Source organism: Protomyctophum bolini, assembly GCF_963924005.1.
Source record: "Protomyctophum bolini genome assembly, chromosome: 13".
Taxonomy (NCBI): domain Eukaryota; kingdom Metazoa; phylum Chordata; class Actinopteri; order Myctophiformes; family Myctophidae; genus Protomyctophum; species Protomyctophum bolini.
Genome location: NC_137874.1, coordinates 17,764,234 through 17,791,873, shown reverse-complemented (window position 1 = coordinate 17,791,873; position 27,640 = coordinate 17,764,234). Strand labels below are relative to the sequence as shown.

Sequence of the window (27,640 nt, the reverse complement as noted above, 5' to 3'; positions counted from 1 at the left end):
GAAATTGTGCCGTTCGATGGACACGGCGTCAACAAATCCAATTTGTCTGCATGCACAGATTGTGTACGTGAGATGCTTGCGTTGTTGTGATGAGGAGGACGCACACGGCAAATCCGCCTGTTACGAACTGCACAGCAACCCAAGGGAGGTCCATTACTGGGAAAGGAGGACCGTGTCAGTGTGCCTAACAGGGGTAGAGGGCAGTGTATGAGGGGGGTGGGGGGCTCTCGTGGCAGCTCTCCATGTTTATCTGAGCGGAAATTAATGGCAGAGGTCCACCAAGTGATGCTCTCCAGCAAATAGTTAAGGTACGTCCATTAGTATCTCTACGCAGTGACAAACACTCAAGAGACTAGCTGATACAGGGGTGGGTGGGGTGGTTACTGTATGGAGAGGAAGGGTCGGAGAGAGAGAGAGAGGGAGACTAAACAGAGCTCTTGGGTGAAGTTTATCATTAGTATGTCTGTGGGTGGTTGTCTAGAAACAACTCCTCACTCCCTGGAATCCCATCCTCCTGTGGAAACGGTCCAACCCTTGGTGTTATCTGTAGGCCATGGCCTGTAGATACTGAAAACATTGAGGACAAGGCGCAACTCACTTCTATGGCCTTGGCATGATGAAAGGCCAGCGTGAGGCCAGTAAATAATAATTCTGGGTATTAGTTGACATTTAATGGAGAAAAACAAAAATCTCACATGGTCTGCTCAGTGCCTGGTCCCCCCTCCTTTCTCTTGGCAAGACGTGAGAAGCAGCCAATTCCAGAGTGAAGTTTCAACTCATTGTGCAACAGAGTGCACCTTTAAGTGACATCCCAACATGACTGAGCAGGTCACAGTGTTTTTGGAGCTCTTGGCACCTCCAAAACACACTTTCCCTCTAGGAATAGATTCTGAGAATCCTCTTCAGCTCACACACACACACACACACACACACACACACACACACACACACACACACACACACACACACACAGTTGTTCTAGAGGACAGCATGTGTGGATTTCACTTTGAATTATGTACATCAATATATTTTTAATCCATGTTAACACAACCTAACCAAATATTGTGTTTTTGACGGCCTATCGCGGTCCCATCGCTAGTCGCGTTAGAATTAACCATACCTCGGGTAGTCGGCAATCCTCCCGGGGGTGTTTTGGAACGATGCTATGCTATCTAGCACAAACAAGATGGAGTCTGTGTCACCTTGAAATGGCGTATATCTATTCTACGTCCGAGCATAGACTGCATGGTTATGCCTCGCCTGCCTCTGATTGGCCTACCGACACTGCCGGCATTACCAGACTTTCCTCCGAGGTGGATAGCTATATGCTGGATAGTCTGCCTTGAAACATTATTATTTGTACTGTAAAAATGTATCTTTATCTTTTTTAGCATAATAGTATTAGCTTACTATAATTAGATTAATACACGATAATCAACACTAACACTTTCATTTAGAACACACACAAATCAAATCATACAAATACGTGTTGAATCAATCATTCAATCAAAGCAAACGGCATAAACAATATTAGTTTGCCTCTTCTTACAAAAAGCGTGCCAAGCTGTCATTCTCTTGTACTTGTATTATTTCCCACCAATAGACACTGAGTCCCAGGCTGTAGAGCGGTGCGCTCTGTTATCAAACGAGTAATATTCTGTCTTTTGATTAATCTCTGTCCTGGGCATCCAACGTAATTAATTAAAAAGACGGAGATCTCCGTCTTGGGCTTTCTACTTGTGTTAATTGATTGAATACTTTCAGATACACATATAAATACACTTGTTTTGTTTTTAGTCTATGTTAATTGATTGAACACTTTCCGAAATGTTAATAATAAAATATTTTGATTGTATCATCCTACAGTTTCTAAGAAAACACAAGCAAAAGCCAAAGTAAAGTCAACACCTCAGTAATAATTCATGCTGCGGGCTATATGGAAGCCATGGCTGCTGTGGATTGTTAAGGTGTGCCGTGATGTTTCTTGGCACGGTTTCGATCCAATTAAGTAACCTGTAAGGCAAGAATGTGGGAACTTACATGTCTGCCTGTCGCTTTTGTAAAAGTGATAACAAGGAAATGACAGCGCTTTCGCTGCAATCAGTTCTGGCAAGGGAGATGTACCCTAAGGAGAATGCACCAACTTAGCAACGCCAATAACAGATTTAGGCACATGAAGCTGTGGAACAGTTTGAGGGTGAGAGAAAGATTTAGTGACTCCACATCTGCTAATGACTTTTTCTCTTCTTCGGATGAGAGTGGATGAATTGGGGTCATCTACTGTAGTGAACACAACAGGAAATCTATCATGTAAACTCAGCAGCAGCAATGTACAAACTAAATAGACATACTGTATGCCTGCACTGCTCTCAGATGGTTTATTACCAGTGATGTGACAGAATGAATGCCAACAATAATGCTTTTCCTGATCCCTCCAGTCCCTCCAGTCATCTAAGAGCATCTAAGTCAGAATTACTGTAAAGCATTCTTCTCTGCCCTTCCTTCTCCTTATCTTCCTCAACCCTCTTCATTTCTTCGTGTCACTTACATTTTCTCTAGCCTATTCGCTTCCCTCTATTCTTCTTTTAATTTTTTCCTATTCATTTCTTTATCGCACAGAAAAACTGCAGTGTTGCTCGCTCCTGGGGCCGTGAAGTGCATCATCGACCACATAATTTCAACACCCCCAGTTTGATTCCGGCAGGGGACCTGTCAAGTCAAGTTTATTTATATGGCACATTTAATATGACAGGATTAGACTTCATGTGCTTAAAAGAAAGCAAGAGATTGGCAAATAACCAAATATATATGACAAAAACATTGCATACCTTTCCTCCGCTATGTCCTTTCTAAATAAAAACAAAAACTATTTTGGATATTTAATCCTTGGAGATTGTTCGACCGACTACATTGCGAGTATAATGAATCATTCATGAGATTCAGAGGTTTGCAAGTAACAAGTAAACTGATCCTAGAGTCCTTATCAATATCCTAAACAATAGGCCTACAGTGAATGTTCTAGATCCCCAAAGCAAACACAAAGACATGCATAGTGTCTTCTGGAGAGACAACAACTAAATCAACAGCGCTTTCCACAACACCCCGTCTAGACTGCATTATGCACTATTATTGGTGGTGGCTTGGAGAATTAGGGCTATATCGCTTTATTTAAAAGGAGTAGACTAGTTCACCCAAAACATTACTTATTTTATACTCACCCCATGAAACCTTGCATTCATGGAGATGAATATGTTTGCATTTATAATAATAATTTGATGACCACGTCATTGGTCAATAGAAGACACTTTAAGTCTCTGCCGGTCATCAAATTATTGGCTCAGCAATGCAACAAAAACTAAGCAATCTCAATTGATACATCCAAAGCTTCATAAGTCATTATATGGGTGAACTTTTTGTGCCACCCCACCCGTTCCTCACGTTCCTCCCCTGCACAACGTCATAGGGCAAGGTCCGGGTGTCTCCCTCAGCCAGCAGCAAGCTCAGGTGTAGCTCAATCAGCCCAGCTGCTGCACAATCACCATCCACAGAAGCTGCCAATATATAAGCTGCTGAGAACCGGCGCCTGGCGTTTGAACGTTGATTAGTAGGTCTACTGTGGTTAGTGTATTCAGCAGTTTAGAACAGTATTCTCTAGTGTGCTTTAGAGTTCAGTATTGTAGATCTGTGTTTTTTGTGCTAATTTAATTTCCAAACCCCTCTCACCACTTCCAGGATTTCCCCTCATGCTCCCCAACAGACGACCCACACGTTGTCACGGTACTCTCCTCTGCCCTTGGACTTTGTCTGTGTTTTGGGACTTATTACTTGTATTTGTGTTCTGTACCTTATTTTGTAGTAGTGTTCTGTGATTTCCTGTCTGCCTTGTTTTCTGTCACCTGCCTTGTCTCACCTCCCTGTATTAGTGTAACCCTAGCCACCTGTGTCCTGTTAGCCTATCCCAGTGTTGAAGATTGTGTGTTTCAGTTCACCTGTGTGTAGTTAGTCTTGTCTATTTATATGCCCCAGTGTTTGCAGTTCCTTGTCAGTTCGTCGTCGTGAATGATGTGGTCTGTTCCTTGTCTTTCCCTAGTTTTTTCATAGTTATTCCAAGTCCTAGTTATGTCCTAGTTGTTCCAAGTTATTTCACAGTGTGAGTTTTGGGGAATTAAAACCACTTGCATCTTCACTGCTCTGCCTTTGCCTGGTTCATTCTGCACTTGAGTCCTACACCTCCAGAACCACATTGTGACACATGTAATGTTTTGTCTGAATACATTTCCATTTTTGCCCCTACTCCTGTCTCAGTGTCATTGCCTTTGGAGTCCCTCCCTGGCACATTTGGCTACGTAGCACTGTTCGAGCATAAGCCAGGCATGGTTAAGGGCCGATTCATACTCCTATTTTAGAGCCGAATAAAAGTCGGTTCGGCGCTGATTTAGTCGTTGCGCATCCGCTGACAATTCTCTCTCTTAATATCAGTAAAATACAGTATTTGTTCCATGAAACTGAACAATGCACGTGTTTTTGTACTGAAAAGAACATACTTTTGAATGTAAACAAAAGATAAGATCCTTGAATCCTTGACACAAATACGGTACTCATGTTTACGATATGCTTATATTTCTAGAAGGTGACCCCATAGATGGGATGGTAACTAATGTTATTTATTTTCTTTATATACGGTATTTTACTGTCCAATATTATTGTATGTGGGTGTATGTATGACTGTGAGGGTGTGTGGGGATGTAAGTGTGTGAGTGAGTGTGTGTGTGTGTGTGTGTGTGTGTGTGTGTGTATATATGTACGCGTACGCTCACATAATGTTTTCATTTTACTATTATCCTGTCTGTGTGTGATCTCCTACAAACATTTATCTACTGTTTTTACTTTTTATTTACTGAGTTGGCAACACGTATTGTAATGTTCGATTGTTTGTCTTTTTGCTTTCTGTATGTCCTTGTATGTAATTTCTGTTCATGAAAAATGAATAAAATTTAAGTTGGGGGAAAAAAGAAAAAAAAAAGGAAAAAATGAAAAAAAAAGAAAATAACATACTTTTAGCAGTGTTTTTCCGCCGGCTTAAAAAGAAAGTCTGCAAGGACCTTAACGCTAACCTATTTTCTACCATCCCTCAGGTGAGACAAGGGAAACTGAATGGGTACTATAGGTCTCAAACGTTTCCACTTCCCCCCCCCCCCCCCCAACAGGTTGGATATGGATTTAAGTTAAGAAAACGCATAAGGTTTTCCAACACAGACTGCCTGGGCCACCCTTCTTGCAGGGTCTTGAACTAGAGCTGCATAATTCATTACACCATTAGCAGAGCTAATCTTGCAAATCTTTCTTGTTTTTGAAAATGTTTACACACCAATAACGCTAAAAACATGTACATGGAGAAGATTGACTGTGCTAAATAATAGTGTAGTGATAATGTTCCACTCACAGCATGATTGTTTGTCTTCAGAATTGGATTATGGTATATGAGCTGTCTGGAGTATACTTTTATGGAAATTTCCCCACTTTTTGCAACTATAAATAAATGGTCACCATTGACTTAAATTGTTTTTCAGAACCTGCTACAGTATGTAGTAGCACTGGCAATCTCACAGTGGGTTGTGTGGACAAAATAATCTTCACCTGTATGATAACGACATGAGAGTGAGTAGATAATTTTAGGGTGAACTATTCCTTTAAGTGCTGGCAGTCTCTGTCAGGTACAGGGTCTATTTTTAAACTCCTGATAACAAGTAGAAAGGACAATTAGCCAGAGTTTGTTTGCCTCGAGTCGTTACACTCCATTTCCATCTTCAGTCTTGACATTGGCTCCACTCTGACCGATTTCCATGGGGGAAGTACGTGAATTCAATGTTGTATAACCAATCACTAGAGACCGCCTAGTCTTGCCAGACCGTTGCTTCTCGCAATTTTCAAATGCTTCCGTCATACAGTCTGGAGCAACGGACGCTCTATCACAACTTCACGAGTAAAATATAAAGCGGAAGTGGAGCCTCCTCCCCGTTTCATCTTTACAGTTGTGCATAATTATCCCAATATAAATAGAAATCATCTATGCATCTATAGCTTGCTGCTTAGCAGAAGATAAGCTTAAAATATATTTTGTGAACTGAAATGACAAACTGATTACTTGGATTTCGGGAGGTGTAGTTCCAGACTCTATATAGCATTCGGAGATTGTGGAATAGTTGTCTGGCTACACGAGACGGAGACCACCTAAATCTGACCTTGACGCTAAATCTGACCGTTTGCTTTTTAAATGATGTTAAATTATGGTTTTTGTATATTTGTACATGTCATTCAATGTTTTGATCAATTGAGTGTGAAGGACCCCAATGGAAACAAGCCATAGGCTTTCGTTGGTTTAGGTGACCGTCCTAAACCAAGTAAAAACAGTGGTTTTTAACGGGTGGTTAGTAAAAACAGATGTGTTGTGTGAGCGGTGACCACCGCGGCGTGACATCATGTTGTAGTCTTCGGTGGTCACCTCTTCATCGAAAACTGGACTATAGTTGTGTGCCTTTAGCAGACCTTGTATTGAACTGTACTTTCCTGTGCTTTTTTTCCCTGCGAACTGCTAAAGTAAAAGTATCCAATCAAAAGCCATGCGACGCAAAAATCTACTTTGAAAAATATATATATACTTCAAAGCCAAAATGCAGTTTGGATTTCAAAGTAATTGGTACTTTTAATCGATTTAGAACAGCTTCAATAGCGGGGTCTATCTTGTCATTTTAGTTTTTACTCCTCCCTGGTTTCACGATGCTTGACAAACTTTACAACGGCTTGAAAATGGTGTTAGTCCCGCCTGTGGCTCTGATTGGCTAATCATTTAGTCCCCCCCGTGGCGCTCATTGGATAATGGCTTATTTTCAAGCGAGAAACCGCTGGTTCATGTCATGATGCCAGACCATAATCAGTCAACTCAGTGGAGTGGGCGGATTCAAAGGTTTAGACCCAGGCAATAAATGGCCTGTTAGTCGTAACCATGTCAAGACAAGGACTAAGCTGTCTCAGAGCTATCAACTGAATGAGGTATGACCATAGCAAGAAAGCGATGACATTGTGAATCACATTCCCCAGGAATTCTTTAAGATAAGACTTCCCCTTTGACCGTTTAAAGGAAATGCAGTACTTTCAAATGAGTTCTTCAAAAGAAAAGAGAAATATGGAAACATTTCTAGGTCATTAAACTCAAAGAGGAAAGTTAACATCCTGACAACCCTTTACTTTCCCGATCCGCCTCAGACTTCAAAGGGTGAAAACAAGGCACCGAAGCAGGGTATCTGATACACCTTGATCAAGCTAAGCCTCGAGGGCCAACACAGCTAAGGCTCCTTAATAAATAAAAAACAGAAATTAGGGACATTTTATGATGATTAGAAACACATAGTTTACCTCCGGAGTCTTTTGTACTAATAAATATGTTATATAGAACTGCCCCCAGGACATTTCTACATTTATAATGACAATTTCTGTCACGATGCATACAGTCTTCCATGAGATGGCACTGTGGAGAATTGGTTTGCCATGATCATTCTGCTAACATAAATTTCAAAATCCATATAACCCTTTGGAACTGTCATCCAGTAGTCAAATAGACCCAATGCCGATTGCACAATCATCTCTATCGTGGTGGAAGTCTCATTGTATCCAAAACTGTTAATTTTCACAATTTAAAAAAAGTACATAGTGCTCATACACTATAGTATCAAATAGGTCATTAATTTATGAAAAAACACAAAGATGCAGAATATGGAGATGTTTCTGCCCGACAGCAACCATGTGCCTTCTAAATCCTAAGAGTTTTCTTAGTTTTCTTAACGTATGCAGTGCAGACGTGTTCCCAGTTGTAACTGGTTAAGGCCTACAGTATGTAATAGTCTCATTAAAATATCAAGTACCACAGACTTGTGCTAATTGTTCAGGGCAGGGCATACAATCTGCATCACTGTTGGTGAGGTACACGCCCACAGGGATTCCCTTACGTTACAGCACACAAGGCTGCATGGTCTTCCCGCAAACAACTGGAACTCTGCCCTCCAGCAGTCAGTGAGAGATTTCGTTCTTAATCAGGCCCTTAAGGCCTCTGCGAGATTTAGCTTGACATAAAAACCCTTTTGGAGACTCCAGTTTAAATGCACAAAGAACATACTGTCCTACTTCAACTTCAACTTGTGCACCCTCTGTCTTACTACTTAAATACATCTAACGTGCGTCTTAATTGCCCCCTCCGTCCCACTACTGTATATCTATCTCCCACTTTAAAACTGAGGATTATGGCCAAACAGGTATGTAAAAGGGTATAATGTGCTATAAAACAGCATGATTTGCATCCGCATTAGCCTGATGGATATGACAATGCTAAGCTCTTTGGGGCAATAAACATTTGATTTGTAAAGGAACAACTAAATTAATCAAAACAAAGCCCTTTGCAGCTACAAGCAACTTCAAAGCATCTCTTTAAGTTACAGATATGGGAGTGCGGGGGTTGGGAATAATCATCTCCTTGGTGCTTATTTGTACATCACACAGTTTTAAGGTTTTTCAAGGTTTCTTTATTAGTACCTGAGGGTACCTTTTTGTGCAGACGCGTGATTCAGAACTCCAGAGTTAAAAACAAGACGTGACAGCAATTCAGATCAAAAACATTTCAAAACAAATACTCTGAAACAATTACCATCATAGTATCAAAAACGGTCATATTATTGAGTCTTAACAATGTATTCTGTCTTGGCATGGCTTTCGGGATGTTATTCTTTTATGACTTCCTAATCATTAAAACAAATAGTCTCTGGCAACTTAAGTAATGAAAAATGTGAACAATAAAATGTGATGGATGACTGAAACTGACCCTAACCTTCCCTAGAGCCAAAGTTGACTCCTTTAAATCCTCTCTGCATAATGCCTACAAGCACTAGTAAACCGTGTGCTATCTGAAACCTGATCTATTGAGACACCCAACTCATTTGCACTGTAGATGCTCCTAACATTGTATAAGCAGTCTAAAGCAGATACTGTAGGTAAATTGTATTGTGCACACACACACACACACACACACACACACACACACACACACACACACACACACACACACACACACACACACACACACACACTCGCTCTGAGACTCTCACAACAGAATACAGATACTGATCGAGTGGTCATAATTGAAAAACTCCGCGCTAACAAACAGTATTTTCTTTCTGGATGAGGTCATTTGTTCAGGTCATTGTTCCGTTCCTCGGTGGAAAATAAATGTTGCACTATACTGAAACTAGACTGCATGAGAAAGGAGAAGTGGAGATGCAGAGTTAAAGTTCATACAGTGAGCAACGCTATTAGAGAATGACAAACCAGATTGACAAAAGACAGAAAAGGGAAGGTCAGTATGGACCAGCAAAACCCATAAACGAGTTGATGAAAACAACCGTGTATTGTGGTCTTTTAGATGATGAATAGGAAGCCATTTTTTCTGAAGTCTGCCACGTTAGCATACAGAAAAACATACTAACGACCAGTCTCATTATCAGGTACAGTAACTGCAAGAGTATGTACTGCATCCCTGTAGCAGGTGGGGTGAAATATAGCCTAGTTTTCTCCAGTGTCTTGGAAAAAAAACACCCAGTCTGCTTTTGTTATCAGTGGAAAACACAGTTTGGAAGGGAAAATAGCCTTGTTAAAGCTTTCACTAAGGAAGAAAGGTTCTGTGTTGGAGAAGAGAAATGTACGAGTCAACAACAATTGCGACTCCTGTGCATTTCTTGTGAGTTAAGGGTGTATTTTCAAGTAAAGAGGACAGTCCAGTTTCAAATACCTGAGCACTATCTTGAAAGAGTGCATGGTAGTGTTTGGTGTTATCACTGACTGAGAGATGAACAGGAGATCCCCCCTGGTATTTCCTCAATAAGGAGCTAAAGTAGTTCAGCTTCATGTGGTTCCCATCCAGTCAAGAGGATAAAATTAGACCTTAATGCTGCTGTCTTCAGCAGAAGACATCAGCTTATTGTACCAACTTGCCTAGCCTTCATGTGCTTTGTTCTCGCCCAGGATTGTATTACAAAAGCAGTACTGTGTAAGTCATCTTTACAAGTCAAAAGTCATCCTCGCACTCAGACATGAATCATAGATGAAAGTTAGAACTTTAACACTGTTATTTATGTGTTAAGAAAGGATCTATGAACAGAACAATTGGTTAATTGTTACATGGTTTGGTCAGTCAGTGGTGAAACACAAAAGAAAATAAGTCTTATAAATAGTGTAACTGTAGACTACTTAATTGATAGTGAATTCTACAATCTGTTGGTGATGTGTACTACTGACTAATAATGAAATTAATAAAGGTGGCTGGGAAAGGCACAGTAAACTAAAATTAAGCCTATTTATCACAATCACAGATAATGTGTTAGAATACTTACTACTCTAAGCCGCAGGCAGGTGTTTTATCATTGCATTATGGGCTAAATTGAACAGTTTGTAATTGAACATCACGTGTATAAAATAGTGCGCATGTTAAGGAATCCAATCATATAATAATCATATAATACCGGTACTGACGCTAAAGCATTGGACCGTCTCCATTATTATAATTATAGTTGGCTGTCAGGGCTGGTGATGAATGCCAGAATCACTGGCAATTGATCATACTCCTTCACGTTGCCTAAGGCCGGTCTTTTTGTCTGACATAGGCTACATCTGAAATTGCGCCGTCTACACTGAAATGATTTCTATACAAATCAACAGAATACACAAAGGCTCAAAACAACAAACACAAGAGTCTAAAAGACAGCTAGAGGCTGTGCTGCTTTTTGAGCGGTGCCTCCGCTCCAATACGCATGCTATGTGTGTCCCTATGTCTGTAACGTATTTATGTCTGACCACGGACAGCTGCAACGCCTAAAGTGGCCAGTAGAGTACAGCACAGAGTAAAGTGGCACAGAGTACACTACAGAGCCCTGGAGGAACCTGGGCGTTCCTGGGGGTCTGGATGTTCTTGGGACCCCCGCACAGTACACTACAGAACAGAGCACAGCACAGCACAGCACAGTACAGTACAGTACAGTACAGTACAGTACAGTACAGTACAGTAACTATAACTATAAATGTATAGTTGCACCGCTCAGTTCACACCAAAGTGGTTTGAACCACACACTCTCACTGACTACCGACCAACACCGCTATCCTTACAACTCACCACTAGTGGGGCACAAGTGTGTCCGACCATTCTGAACATTCAGCGAAAATACTCGATTTACTAGCTCACAATGCTTCATGGTGCTGATACGTGTAGTGAGCTTTTGATCAGCATTTCTTTGGCAGAGATATTTGGTATATTGAGGGGAAAAAATAAACCACAAGAATAATTTTGAATTAAAATTACAGATGAAAAAAGATAATTCAATGAGGCAAAAATATATTTCAACTGATATTTTGGTACGCATTACAGAAGAGATTTGGAGAACATCTGCTTGAGGAGATCAACCATCATCTATGATTCCATTTGCATTTTCTCCTCTCTTCCTCTGCACTCCCGTCCCTTGTTGCTTCAAAGTGTGACATGAATGGTAATAAAGGAAAAGGGGAAAGCAGCCAAACATTTTGCACTGCACCACTTAGCAGAAAATCTGAGATGGGTTTACAAATTACAACTGTAGACTGATGATGATTTTAGACCAACAAGGGCTACATATAAAGAAGTCCACAAAACTGAAGTCTGCATAATCAGTGTTTTTTGCAAAAATAATAAACATAGTATCTGATCTACAAGCTAAAAAGAACGAGTATTGTCGTGAAGGTCAAGACATATTGCTAGTTTTGTACATTGTAACTCAAGTGGATGGTATCACTAATGATGAATGCAAGTCTTTAACTTATAGGATTGAAAAACAAAATTATTTATACACCGGTATTTTCTTATCATAAATGAAAATACCATTCTGTGATATATCAGAGTGAAACAGAATAATTAAGAGAAATACAGACTAGTCAGGGAAAGGAAGAAAACAGAGACGATGCCCATGGCAGTATACAAACTATACACACATGAGCACGCAGCTGGAGTCATACTGTATCTCACTTCAAATGAATAATTCCTCAATTACCACAGACCTTCTGAACAAACAGAACAGCTGCAGCATAACGATGTCTTTTAAACAGAATGCCAAATTAATTTTTGATGGTAGGGCAGACAGGGCAGGCTTTACAGTCCCCTCAGCCTACTCCCTCACAAATCCAAATAATGAGGAGGGCGTACGCTGTTGACTGAAAATCGATTGCACTGTGGTGGAACTACAAGCAGCCTAATATAAGTGAATGTGCTCAAGATAATACCATTTAAAGACTTGCAATTTTCTCCTTCTTTACACTAGTTTATAGCGTGTATACTAGCCTATAGGCTAGTATTGCAGTGACTTAAAAATAAGCCCTTTCGTGGGATGGAATACTGAAAATCTGAACACTGAAGGTTTGACGGTATAGCAGAACTTTGGCAACCACAAAATGTACCATGATTACCAGAGAAATCACCTAAAATTAATGCCATGGTCACCTTTTCCCATCTTTTCCCTGGAATGTCTATACCTCAGTGTCTGTCACCAGGGGGGAGGCCAAACTCATTTTTTAGTCCCCTTTGTGTGGGGTACAGTAGTAAATGTCCGCTAACGTGCATAAATCTCCTAGGGTGTAGGAATAATATACTTCTTCAAAGCACAGCCTTTCAGCGATAATCTCCTTTTAATGGATGAATTCTATGCTCCTGCTGGGTCCACTCTAGGACAAGGTTGGGCCAAATTCCCAGGACTGAAACCTCAGCTGCTGGTAAGGACTACTGATCCACTGCCATTGTCACATGAAAAGAACCATCGACCACTGAAGACTTCTGAATCTCAGAGGTGGCAATCAGCTCTAAACCTGAAAGCCCTGGTTTCACACAGTGTAAGCTGTAGGATTACCATCCACCCTTGCGTGCTCTGGAGGTGTCACCAGGTTGCCCTCATTAGATGTCAAGCAAAGAAAATAAATGTTCATGTTCATGTTTATGGCCTGCATAAACATGAGCAGCACAAGCCTCCGGTTGGTATAATGAATTCCAACAAACAACGTGAGCTATATTTTTTGGTCATTTATTTTTTGTTATGTTCAATATGGAACACGGTGGAGGGCAAGCACACACCGACTATAATAATAATAATAATACTGCTTTTCCATTTCAAAAATAGTATCCTAACTATTATTGTCAAGTGGCCCAGACACATGCCACTGTACATATAGGCTTTGGCCTGACGGCACGTTGCGTGTTCGCGCCCTGTTCATGATGACCTTTGCTGCGGGTCTCTCCCCTTCTCTCTCTCCCTCTTTCCTGTCTATCTTCACTTGATACTATCAATAAAGACAGAGAAGCCAAAAACAAATCTTTTAAAAAAACCATTTATGTACCGGTATATATTGTCGGCCATGGACTCTTTATGTGTGGCCTGGTTCTCGCTGCTGCTGCTTTTTCGTTTTTGTCTAGACAACAATAAGCCAGTACCTAATTAAATTAAATGTTTTATAAACGTTCCTCCAAACACAGCCTAAGGTTACATTTTTCTGTACTCATCTAACTGTGGAGACTGCAGTAAGTAAACAGAGAAAACGAGCGGCTTTGTGCATCTGAATGTTTCATTACCACCATGACATATAGACACCACTGCTTCCAACCAATCCTGACTCCCTGAGAAGGAGTGGAAATATTTATCACTTTGGAAGCGAGGAGACGAATGTTTATGCGGCAATCCACCTCCCGCCCCAAAACTTAAGTAGCCCTTTACATCAAGCAGGTAGATGTGTTTATCATTCAGCCATGGTCAAGCAGCCAACAGAGGGTGATTTATACTGCCCTTGTAAAATACAACATAAGTTACTTTTACCTTTTCTTCCCTTGACCTACTTGTTGTCGCTTTTTCCCCTTCATCATAAAAAAAAAACTTTGGTGGGCAGTTTTGAAACTCGAAAGGCATGCCTAGTAAGTTGCAGTCCCTTTTTTGCTTTTGATTTGGTTGTGCTCTAAGACTTGGGGAAAATGTGTAAAAAAAGATCTACACAATATATGGATGCTGGATGCTGCCTGCTCCCTGTGGTTTTGGCAATAGCTGTGTAATCAGCCGGTGAAGAAAATCCTGTCTCTTTTTTATGCTCCAACACAAGAACGCCTGCATGTCACAAGAACAGAAGGAGCAGAAACCATTCATCATTATTCTCAGTAGCAAAATTCTCATTAAGAGGACACAAAATTGGATTTTCAATTTCCATTCCAGTCTTCAGAAGAGCATTTAGCTCTTCCGTACAGACTCCAAAACACACATTGCACTGTAAAATCCTAAGTATTAATTTAACTCTGAGAGTGTGCAAATTACAGGTCTATTTGGTTACTTTTGTACAGTTTTAGGATTAAATTAGCACTCATGATTTGACTGTGTGCTGTTCTTTTCCAAGACAAACCGAACAACTACAATGTTGCACTTCTGCACATCATTGCTGTCAAAGTCTAGTCCTACAACATTTTTCGATGACACATACAGCAAGAGATGGACATTTGAGCCGGACACGCACACAGTGATGTACAACTGTTACTGTATAGATTTCATCGGGCATCAACGACCTTCAGGGGAAAACCCGGGATGAATAGTGAATACTTGCTTTGTGAAGGCACCGGGAGATACCAATTAAATGTAGCAAGCAATGTCAACATGACCCATTTTCCTGTCTACTAGCGCCCATGTTGTCAGCCACTATTCTCTTCCAGGAGGGCTAAAGTCATAACACACACCCCACATCCCCTTCTGTGTGCGTGCGTGCGTGCGCGTGCACACTATGCCCTCTGCCCTCAAGCATACTTCTAACCCACCTAGTATTCGCACGCACTGTCGCACACACACACACACACACACACACACACACGCACGCGCACAGTGTAACACTATAGCTCAGTGTGTAGGATACACTGCTCTTGCTGCTTTATGGACATTCAGCATAGTGTTTGTGTGCTAATAGCATGGTCAGTGAGGAATGATTAATTAACCAGTACTTAAACTCTATATACTTTGCTGACAGAGGTCACCCAGAGGTATATACATGGTCCCCTAGTTTTCCCACTCTACACTAAATCTCTTCTGTGAAAATAGCCAATCAACAAGCTCACAACACTGAATGTTCCCCTATCATGACATGCCAAGAATTTGGACGTTAGGGTTCATGTGGTCAAAGAAAGGGACGACATTGATCAGAATTGAGTTACTGTGCAGAGAGTGGATGTGTGTGTCTTTGTGAATGTCACAGTTGTTCTGAATGGCCCGAAAAGGGAATCAGATTTGGGATGATATACTATTGGCAACTTTTTTCCTGCCTTTCAGCAGGAAATCTGTATCAAAGGTTAACAATGCGGGGTGGGGGAGAGTGGAACTGTTCTCGCAGCGTGAGACATTAGCTTACATAACTCAATTTTAGCGCAGAAGCTTCTAATTGCAGCCACAAAGAAATTCCATTAAGTGTGTCCAGTTGGAAGACTATATTTCACATTGGTGCACCTTTCAGTCCTTGTCAGGGTTAATTTGTGCACCGGCATCCAGTCAATGGCTATGATATAGGTTAATTCAGATATGCTAGTCTACACCATAGCACTTTTCAGCAAATTGTTTTGTCCAGCTCCCTTCCCACTGTCTTATATTCATAGGAAAACAGTAGCTCATGATGGTAAGCTACTGAGTCATGCCCCCACATGTGCATATAGGGTACCTATTCAAGAAATTTATTTGGTGCTTAAACAGTCAATGCTAAGGGCCTGAATACAGAGCTCTCCTGAGCCATATGTAACTTTTTTTTTTTAGGCATCTCAATTAAAGTTGGCAATAGAGATATTTTTCTCTCTCTTCACATTACCGGTACTTTAAAAAGCCTGCAGCCTTCTGGTTAATTGGCATCTAAGGCTACAAGTATAACCACTGCTTTTGTTGTTTTCCATAATAGCAGTCTTGTCCACTTAAGATAACATTCATGGCTATTGATCTTTTTTCCTTTGAGTGAGCACTGACATGTTCCTATGAGAGTTTCACCATCTAATACAAACATTAAGCTTCTGCAAAAGACAGTTCATTTAAGAGTGAAAGGGTACTTTTGTTAGATGGTACCATAATGTACTTCTGTGTAACAGAAGAAAGCTAGTGTATTATCTCTATAGTTTACAAAATAGTACTAGAATCATCTCTAAAAAACAATTTGCTTGGGGGGAAATGTATAATGAAAATTCTGGTCATAAGCCTATAGGTAAATGCTTTATGTAATCATAATGTTAACAACATCAGTGATTCTCGGCTCATGTATACACAGCTGATGTCCCGCTGGTTTTAATTCCAGCTGTCCACTCCACATTTAGGCAACACCTGGTAAACTGGACACTGCATGATGAACAGAGGTCTGGCAGTAGTGTGGCTCACCAGGACCAAAGCTGAGAACAACTGGTTTACATTATGCAGCAAAATCACTATGACTAGCAATTTGGGTCAGGGTCAAGGGTTGGTTGGGGGCGGAGAGAGAGGCCAAGATGTCCCGTGAACTGAACGATTTCAGGCAAATCATTCATAGCTGCATCTTTTACATGTACTTAAAGTTAATGAGCAAGCTATTAAAGACACCTTTAATGCTATTTGGCTTGGCTAAGTTGGCTTAGCACCTAATGCTTATCACCAAGACAGCTGCATTGGTTGCACCACTAACGTGCCTCAGTCAATCAACAAATAATTGGTTTAATTTACATTTTCAGTGCCAGTGTATGCACACAACAGTCAACACTCACTTACATAATAGTTGGCTGGTAGCACATAGTCAACTGGAAAGGGGCTCTCCGTCAGGCTAACCTCGCCTCACCAGGCTTTCCACCGCCTCGGAGGAAAGCCTGGTCTCTGTTTCAAAAGTCTGTATGATCCGAGCTGGGGCCGGATGATGTGGTTACGTCATGTTGTAGTATTGTTTTGTAGTCATAAGACAGGATGAACAGGCGGCGACAACTTCCTTTTCCCTCTCAATAAAAGCTCTCGCTTACGAGAGCTTTTATTGCTTTTATGCAAACAGGAAGCAACAAACAGCTTCCGGTTTGTTGTAGGCAAACCATTGCCTACAGCATGACGTAAGCATATCATCCGGCTCCAGCCCGGATCATATACCGAAATGAAATGGTGCCCAGGCTACTGTCAGGCTGGATGGCCTACCCAGGGCTATGCAAGTCATGGGCTGGAAATGGTTTCTACAAAAATTGAAATAGTGCGCCTATGTATGGACAGGCGTGAACGCGCTCTAACAGGTGCACTCTATAGAGGCCCCTCAACATGCAATTTAAATTTGAGGCTGACTAGATGATGCGTTAATGATATGTATTTTGGTACAAATAATCAAATCCCCTCCCACTAAACTACACAACTATAGGCAACATTTATCACCAAGTCCAAGTGTTACCTACTGGCAGCAATGCAGCATGTTTGCTAGACTAGCTCCAGATTCACGCACGCACACACACACACACACACACACACACACACACACACACACACACACACACAGGCTGTGATTATGTTCTTTTGTATGAGGTGTACAGTGACTGACTGACTGACCTTGTGATTTATGTATAGCTATTTATAGTTTGTTAGACAATTTATCTGCATTATTTCTTGACTGTGGTCTCCCATATTTTTGTTATGAACTACAACCAAGTTCATGATGAAAATGGGGGCTTATCCCGGACCTGAACCCAGGACCTCTGCGTACCCAGAGCGAGGATCAATGAATGATTGATGATCAGGGGAGAGAAAGTGACTCTGGCCGGCCTGCTTAAATAGGCTCCTGAGGATGATTGGAGGCAGGTGTCTCATCCCTGAAGACACCTCTGGCAGGCTGGCTGCCTACTTACTCAGGAACAGAAAAGAATATAATTGGAACAAAGCAAAAAAACAAAACAAAAAAGCACTCATGCACAGTACACCCCAAAGAAAACATAATCTCCACTTCCGGACTCTGGCCTAGCGGAGATAAAAAACTGTTTGAGTCATTAGGCTGGAGTTATTCAAATCACTAGCTATGATCTTCACATTTAGTCATGGTGGCATACCAAGAAATTTGTTTTGACGTCACATTGAAAGTGGTTAATGTAACTGATTTCAGATGGACCTGTTGTTCTAGAAATGTCAATATATGCATCAAATGAACCTAAAATGTGGAAAGTTTACATTCAAATCCTAACCCATTCTTATTGTAAATATTACATTTCAATTACATTAGATTTGTTTAGTCATACCATGGTAATATGTTTGATGCAGTAATCTCATATTATTAGCACAATCATGTTCAGCCATATGCAGGAAATAGAGAAAGGTACTGCATTTCCTGTATGTGGCTGAAACATCATAATGTGCAATTATTTATAATTAATTCTGCAAGTCATAAACATTGTCATCTTTTCAGTTTTCGCTAATTAAAACAAAATCATCTCAATGCATCCGACTCCAGCTGTGACTATTTATTTTGGCTCTGAATTACTGGTGAGGAGTAAGGAGCAAAAGAGACAAGTAAACAAGGATCTGAGATATCAATATGGCTTTGAAACTACACACGCCATGAACCACCTGCAGAAGCTTCTGAATAAATAACTCACACTTGCATGCACACCCACACACAAAATAAACCCAGCATATCTCATTTAAAGCTTATTTGACAGATTCTGCCACTGCTCATCTCTGCTTTATGTGACTTTATGTGACATGTCTGTGTGTACACTACCATCACCACTCAAATAAAAAGGCACGCTATCTGTTTTGTACTCAATATATATTGATTTCATATTTTAATACATTTTAAAACGCGACGAGAGTGATTTGAAGGTGCTATACTGTAAGGGTGTAGCTTTCCTAGAAGTCAAGCAGGTCAGACAAGCAGGTCCCATTTTGGCAAATCTGGAATTACTCCCATTTAGACCTGAGGACGATTCTACAAATGCCTTCTAAATCATAACAGTTTTCTGAAAAACCCATGTTTCTATGTCAGTCGTTCTCAAACATTTTCATGTCAAGGACCCCCAAAAATATATGTAATTGGCCGCCGACCCCCACCTGAAATTATGTTGTTCCAAGGACCCCTGGAAGCTTTGAGTTAAAAATGTTCGCTCTGAAAGAATATATATTCAAAGATTTGCACCACATTTTCACGCCCCAGAAATAGCAAATCTACAACCTCAGGCTTTCATGTTCAATTAGTGGTCTCGGTTACATGATGCCACACCCCAAACACGCACGCACACACACATGCACACATTATTTCCCTGTTAATCTCAATGGAATATTGTCTAATTTATCTGAAAACAGAAAACTCATGAAAATAATATTAAAGTTGGACTTGGAAGAAAATATACAGTATATAATATAATAAAAACAGTCCCAGAGCTGAATGCAGTAGTAGGGGAAACAATTAACCAGAAAAACACAGTCCCGCTGAACAGTTTCAATTCAACAATGAATAAATTATGTTAATCAAAGAAATTGCGTGGGGGAAAGAAGTATGAGGTAGATTTCATAAAAAGGAAAAAATCCTTATTTTAATTTTTAAGTTATTGGTTGGGACCATTTTGGCGTATAAACAATTGAGTCTGCAAATCAGAAAGCAGAGGCAAGATAACACAAGCCATTTCCCTGCCGTTATTCAGAGCTGCCTGACTCTGTCGGCGCGTCCCCTGGGAGTTTCTTCTTGGCAAGGTGGACTTCACTGAATTTTAATTTTCCTGCACATTAAACAAAGCCTGGGCTCCCCCGCTGAGACTTGGGCAAACATCACATTTAACTTCCTGCTTTGATACTGTCACGCTTTCCTGGGCAGTGAAATGAGTTTCGCCATGACATCACCACCACCACTACACAGTAAATGTCTGGCACTTTCGCCCCCCACAACATCGAAGTGCACTGCTGCTACTGTTGAGTTATGCCCTGCTTCATGTGCACAGTAAAGTCCTGAGTGTTAATTTAAGTTTATCGAGGATTTTACTCTGTGAAAGTGATGAGGGGTGTGTGTGTGTGTGTGTGTGTGTGTGTGTGTGTGTGTGTGTGTGTGTGTGTGTGTGTGTGTGTGTGTGTGTGTGCGTGCGTGCGTGCATGCATGTGTGCGAGACAGAGAGAGATAGCCTTAGCCTATGACCTCATTCACATTCTATTTTCGTTTTTGTAATATTGCTTTCGAGTATTGTTGGTCACTGAATACATTTTCACAGGGAAGAGAATAGCAAGGCAAAAGGTCTCTGACCCTGACCAAGCTACAAGGTGGTACCCCCAAGTGAGGCCCCTGCATTAGACACACTGTCCATGCTCTCGCTGTGTCCCTGGGAAAGCTGATCCTGCACAGAGCAAAGGACCATACTGTATATATTTTAGAATCACTGTATTTTTTCCTCAATCTCTTGTCTTTTGTTCTTCCCATCATCCCTTTCCCCTGTATGCTATTGACATTTGATTTATTTCTTTCATTTTGTTTCCCCCCATTCTGACGGGAACCCCTTTTGGTATTTTTTACCTCTTCCTTTTGGGGTTCTTGTTGTACAGTATGTACAGTATATTGGCAGCATAACCTGATGAACCAATGTGGAGAATGCGCAGCTCGCTGATATTTTGCATTTCTAGGATGAATGAATCTAGATGAATGAATTAAACATGTCAGCATTTCAGCCTCCTTGTGTACAGTACCATTATTTAATGTATGGCAGGTACATTTGGTATTTTTATGCAGAAGCATTGAATTAATTACAGAGATCACCATTTTCATTGTCAAGGCTGCTTGCTGAACACAGCAGTGAGGGGCCTCTGGGAGTGAAATTAAAATATTGGATTACCACAGCAGTAGCATTGCTACTGCTTCAAAATGACTTCATATAACATAATTCAATGCTATTAACATGACATAACTAGTCAGTTCCGCGTGTTAGATTTCCAGCTCTTGTTGAATAGGAGATCAAACTAAAGCCATCTGACAGAATGATTAAGGTGGCTTCAAACAAGACTTTGACCTTTCAGAGCATAAGCTACTGAGGTTGTGGAAGTTGAAGGTAGAGCTAGCCTTCAGACAGGGGCGCCATATGGGGGCCCCTGAATGATTCAGAGGGCCGAAATCTGGACAGGGGCCCTGGAACACGCCAGAGATACCAGGCTAAAATATTTGGCATCGGTGAAGCTCGCTGGTGGAAAGAACCTCTTTTTTATTGAATGCGTCAGTTCCTTGTGTTCTCAAAATGTTGATTTTGGACTAGTATTTTAAAAGGTGTACTGTGTAGTATGTAGTCGCTCATTGCCAGCAAAAACAACGAACAGAGAGCTGTGTTTACAAGTGATGTCGTTCCCATAACCTGAAGGGAGGGCTGCGTGTTTCTTAGTGACATTGATCCCATAACCTGGAGGGATGCGGGCCATGTGTCGGTTGTTTAGTTCCCATAACCCAGAGGGACGGACTAGGCATAAGTAAGTAATGACTGGGTAGTGTCATTTTAGTTTCTGCTAAGGGGCAGAATCCTGCTTTGAACATTATTACATGTAATATGTACATAAAACCTGCAAAGATAGATAAATAAATAAACAAGCACATGTATGCTTGTATTCAGTATGAGTTCTCAAAAATAAAGCACTGACACTGGGGCTTGAAAAGGTGCTTTCGGCGCACCCCTAATGTTTTATATGTCAGTTTAACTGCCTAATACTATTATGGGGCCCAGGAGCCCAGGTGTCAGGGGCCCCAGGATTTCCAGCTTCACCCCCACGTTCAGAGGCCACATACCCAGAGTACCCTCATACTTCTTAGAGTGACAGCAGGATTCACCCCCAACCCTGTCCAAAGGTATTTTCCCTCCAGAAAAAGAGAGGCTATTTCACTTGTCTGGGCAAATGTAGATAGTATTACATGCTCGTCCCCGGGCTAAAGTAATTTGAAGTACGAACAGCATGTCACACCCTCTTGTCTGGCTGGCTGGCTAACAATCTTAAGTCAATTTATTTAATGTGAATGGATGACTTTAGGGGGTGCATAATTAAAGATCCATGCATTTTAACAATGCAATGACTGCTGCTTACTAAAGTACTGTGATTGATGTTATTTTTCCAGGAAGACATTTGAGCTTTTTTTTTACTATGCATGCACCTCAGCCACAGCACCTCAAAGGCCCTTAAAACTAGGCTCCAGACTTCCCAAAACAAACTGGTCAGGCTCCTACTTGGCCTCACCCCCGAACCCACCTCACCCCTGCCCACTTTTACAGGCTGGAATGGCTTAGGGCCGACGACAGAGTACAGCATCTTGCAATGGGTCTGGTCCACATGATTCGATACACCACCAAGATACCCATGTACCTGTCTAGATACTTCCTTAATGTTAACGAAGTCCACACCCACAACACCAGAGGGAGTGCAACGAACCATGTACAACCCAGATTCGGCACAAACAAGGGACTAAATTATTTTCGCTCCTATGCCACCAAAATGTGGAACGCCCTACCAACAGTCATTAAGACATGCGAATCCCTTGACTCCTTCAAAACCGCTCTCAAAGGGCACCTATGGACGGCTGCAATTCGAAACTGGCCCCCGAAAGATCTGAATCCCCCCCCCCCCCCCTTTTCCCCTCCTTTATGATGAATTCCTGTTCTGTTCTTTGACTATATAGAAGACTATATAGTAGTCTCTAAATGTTTTGATGAATTGAACATGGTGGACCCTCTTGTAAACAAGTGTAATGCTTAATTGGGTCGTCCACTGTCATGCCTGTCATATTAATATAAGTGATATGCCAACATTTCAACCGGAGTGGCTATGTCCTGAAGGTTTTTGTTAAGTTAAATGAGACATGCTGAGACAATGAGACATTTGTAATGGGCTTTAGTTATCAGTGAGAACTACACCTCAATACAAATTCATGTAATAGTTCACAGTTGAACAGGCCAGCCTCACCCCATTCTTGTGTTGCATTATTGCACAAAGTCATGAAGCTGTTTCTGTCATCCCATTTCATTAGCGCCATTATGGTTCACACAATGTTATGTAGTCTAGATGCAGCAAAACTACTTTTGTAGTAGTATGCCCCAGCCCTGGTAGGCTGTTTATTGATACATTAGTCATATTTAACAGAATTCTAGCATTCCAAGCATTGCAAAATGGGTAACGTTTCAAGGAAAAGCAACGTTGCTCACATGACTCATTGTGGCAAACACTCCTCCTGGGATATAGTCTACCCTCTGAATGATGCGTAAGCACTGTAAATGAGCCTATTATTTGACCAGTACAACAACACCACTACCTAGAGAAGGAGGGGTTGGCATTTTTGCACGTTCAGTTATCAACATTTTCAAGAGCATTAATGGCATAGCCTGCCTCGTGTCAGCCAGTAGAACAAACCTATTACTTTTAAGATCATATTTTGAATTCCTTTGAAAGTACCTCTGCTTTGATGTGGGGAATCCCACATATCGCACTTAATACCAACTTCAACCACTGTGTCTATCTGTCCTCGGTTTGGGGATGAATATTGATTTCAGCATTAAATGAACCAAAACAGCCCAGTTGTGCCCACCTCCCATGGGTCAGTGAACAGGGACAGGCCGGATAAGATCAAATAATGTGAGGTATGGGCCACCACCCCGCTGGCCAGACAGACAGCCTGCCCTTCAGCCATCCTGACAAAAAGCAGCTCTGTGAACAGCAAGAGACATCGAATGACAGACAGACACACCGCTCCAAAGATAAGAACTGGGGAAAATAGGAGTTCTGCCCCAGCAGCAGCAATACAACCCTCGCCTCACCCCCAGGCAGAAAAACTAAAGAAAGAAATGTTGAGATTTTACCATAGAGATATTATTGTATGTTAATGTGGCACAGGACAAAGCCCCACCTTTGATGGTAAAATGGTTTTAGCTCTTAACAAAGAAAAGAAAAAGGTGTTAATTACTAGAGTAACCTGTTATGTGTATGTATTTGTTTATGTCTGAGGGCAGAGAAGTCTACACAGTGTTAATTCTATATGGCAGATAAACGCACCCACACACACACACACACACACACACGCTCACACGTTGGTATTGCAGGCATAGGTAGGGCTGCCTAGTGTCTACCTCAATTGCGCATTAAACAATTACATCCCTAATTACAACCAAATGACCTGCTGGCAGTAGCATCTTAACAGTGGGGTTCTAAATAGCTCCATAATTGCGCTGCTGCTCCATCCTCCATGCCAAGCGGGGAAATGTGGAAGGGGGTGTGTGTGCGCATGATGAGAAAGGATTAGACTGTGCAAAAAGTTATTCCGAATTAAAATCATGTCGCCCCAACGGTCCCTGCTCACAAACAGCATGATGATGATAATGGCGTTATGGAATGGAGTCAATGGACCACCACCTCGTGCGTAATTGCTCTCTTGAGTCTGAGTCCCGAAGAGTCAGTGACGACTCGCATCGTTTAAATTCAACACCATCCAGATAACCAGTCGAGGACGTGTCGTGTAGTAAACTAAATGACACTAGTTGGAGGATAAGACTCAGGTATTTATGGCATGGACGATACTACAGCCGAGTCACAAACCGAAAGCCAACTTGGAGTGGTGGCACAGCACAGCAGCTGGTGCCGTTGGACAGTTTTTATTATATTCTGACACTCGCTTTGGGCAATGTTCAATGTAAACGTATGCCAATACAGCTCATATGAATTGAATTGAAATTGGATAACGTCAGTTCAGGTGTCATTCATTCATGTTAGGGCCAAGTTGTTCTTGTTCGTAATGCGGAAAATCATTATCTGCGTGGGGGGTATACGGTTACAGGTAATCCAGCGTGTCGCTGTGTAAAGGTTGCCGTGACTGGAATTCTGGAAAGGAATGATATTGTGTACTGTGTAGTATAGCCTACTTTAATTGTAATAAATGTCACTCTGTGTCTGTGTTGCCCTTGTTTACTACATAGTGATAGTAGTAAACATAAACATACCTTGACGAAGCATCCCAGTGCTGACGACGAGGGCAATCAACAGGAAAGCAGACGAATCCATCCTCCCGAAATCAATGAGTTCTTTTTGGACACCTGTGGTCGCAGAGAGGAGACTCTGAGGTAGATCTATATCGTTGTAACAGAAGAATTGTCCGGAATAGTTCGTTACTCGTAGTCGCAGGTTGGTGTAATGTAAGAAAGCTAGGGGGGTGAAAAACTTCACAAAAAAGTTGTACAATCTTCAAGCGCCTGCCTGTCTGTCTGTCTGTGTGTGTCTGTCCGTGTGTGTGTGTGAGTGTATGTGTGTGCGCGCGCGTGGCAGCTAAGGTGAAAACGCATGTGGATATGTGTGTAGTGCTGCGCATGTAAGCAGAGAGAGGAATCTTCTCGCCGGGGGGGGTGGATGTCGGTCGCTAACTCCGCCTTTTGCCCCACCTTCAAGCGAGCATCGCCTGCAGTAAAAAAAAACAGCCTGGTTTTATTTTACACTTTGCACGTACAACGGTGTCCCACCCGGCCGAAATGCAAAGGCAAGCCATGGCTTGCAAAGCCGTGAGCTTGTAAATCGACGTGTCGATCTACAAGCTCACGTTTTACAAGCTTGTAAAACTTCGTCTGTTTTAAGGCGCGGACACACACACGCACGCACGCACACACACACACACACACACACACACACACACACAGAGACACCGTGTAAATTTAGCAGGAGCAGGACACTGGTGACAGACAGACTGTAAATTATCATTGTCATTTGTCAACTAAAGTAGATAATATTTTTAGTCTTCATATAGTGTCACTTAGTGTCAATGATAATAGTCTGCACGTGTGGAACTCGTGCCTCGTGTTATTGTTGTTAAATGATTTATTTGAATAAAAACGTCGCAATTAAAAAAAAAACTTTTTAAACAATAAACAAACTCCGCCTTCCTCCTCTTTCCTGTCTGTGTAGCACTAAATGAAATCAGAAAAAAGTCCGGGGATTGATTGTCACTGAGACAGATCCGCACTGCCTGCCTGTAGGGGACGGATTATACAGTAACATAATGACTTATTGCCCTCGGTTACAGTTACAGTCTGAAAGCCATTAGAGCGTTTTATCTGGAGCGTCTGTTCTGTCTCCCCACCGTCCCCAGATGACGTGTGATTAAACGACAGGAGCAGGCCAACACGCACAGCCACAGATCCCTATAGCTGCTGTTCTTCTTGTGTTGTTGGACGAATTACATGTAATGCTGAGATTTGGAGTAGGTTAGGCTACACACTACACAGGTTAATCAGTTGTCGCTGTCAGCCAGTCTTTAGTGATTCAGGTCGCATTTACAGTCTGAAATAGTGCATTTATTTTCCGTACGTCAGGACAGTCACCCCTGCAGGCATGAATCGTGAAATCACACGAAATCATCAATCATCAATATTAAGCCCATAGGCCTATATGGAGATCCCTGATGTCATCAATATTGTCTCCATATGTTGGCTCCATATGTTGAGTTGATCCTTCCCCATCCATCCTTCCTCTCCGATGTCTCCCTAGGATGCACACCGGTCCTTGTGAGGTGCCACCGTGCCAGCCAACGGGAAAGTTAATACTGAGTGAAAAAAAATGTATAGCTGCACACTCATAGCTGCCAATGCATACGTTTTAATGAGGACACAGAGACACCAACGTTTCGGACAGATAATACTGCCTTCTTCAGGGTGAGAAAGCAGTATAATCTGTCCGAAACGTTGGTGTCTCTGTGTCCTCATTAAAACGTATGCATTTTTTTAACTCCCTTTTGACTGATACCTGTCCACTTAAACTCTAGACGGGCCTGGCCTGCCCCCCTTAGAGCAGCTGTGCCCGGCAGCCGGCGAAAACTAGAGTTCTCAACAGGCCTGAAAATTAAGGCCCGGCCCTACCTGGGCCCTCATCAAACACTGTACAAGTGACACCCTTAGATCTCCATATATGGAGCTGACATTCCATAATGTTGATCACTCAAGATACACACCATATATGGCCAGTACAGAATTCATTCCATATGTTGATCTGACTCCCCATGCCAAAGCGCCAGCGCTCCCCCAGCAGTCTGCCGTCACCCAGGCGGATGTGTGCACGCGACCTCGCCCTATAGTGCGAGGTTGCTTCAGGTCCCTCAGGCGTCTTACTGGTACAAAAGAGTTTGATAAGCTATTGTACTCCAAGGTGATGTCATGGCAATGTCACTTACTCACTTCTATCCCCTATCTTGTTGCAATTCACTTGAATGGTTTAAAATGTGAGATATAAATGAACACAAACAAATTCCAGTCATGGTTTAGTTAAATATTTAGCTTATTCAAATTGAAGTAAAACCTAAATGCATTAGTCATTGGAAAAGGCAATCATTTTGTCCTCTGGTGGTGTGGTTGCATGACGAAAGAATCGGCTAAACTTGCAGGTTCTTTTTTTTTTTTTACTGCAGGCCAGGGTTGGACGATACATTCCATCCCTGTAAATCTAATCTGGCCATATTTAATGTAATTACTAGTGGTTTGCGTTTAGGACATTATTATGTTCGTTTATGAGTTTCTATCTCTACGCCTAGTCTAAGAAACTAATCCCCTTTTCTTTGGGGAATCTGT

General features: G+C 41.7%; 1 protein-coding gene across 2 annotated transcripts in view; it reads right to left on the bottom strand.

Annotated features, from left to right (window-relative positions):
- The window catches only part of alcama (activated leukocyte cell adhesion molecule a), a 74,398-nt gene extending 49,008 nt beyond the window's left edge, over positions 1-25,390 (bottom strand). For both annotated transcript variants that reach the window (XM_080780015.1, XM_080780016.1), the window contains exon 1: positions 25,034-25,390. In XM_080780015.1, coding sequence (XP_080636141.1) covers positions 25,034-25,094 — 61 coding nt within the window. In that variant the 5' untranslated portion in view covers positions 25,095-25,390. The remainder of the gene's footprint in view (positions 1-25,033) is intronic.
- Positions 25,391-27,640: the final 2,250 nt, after the last annotated feature.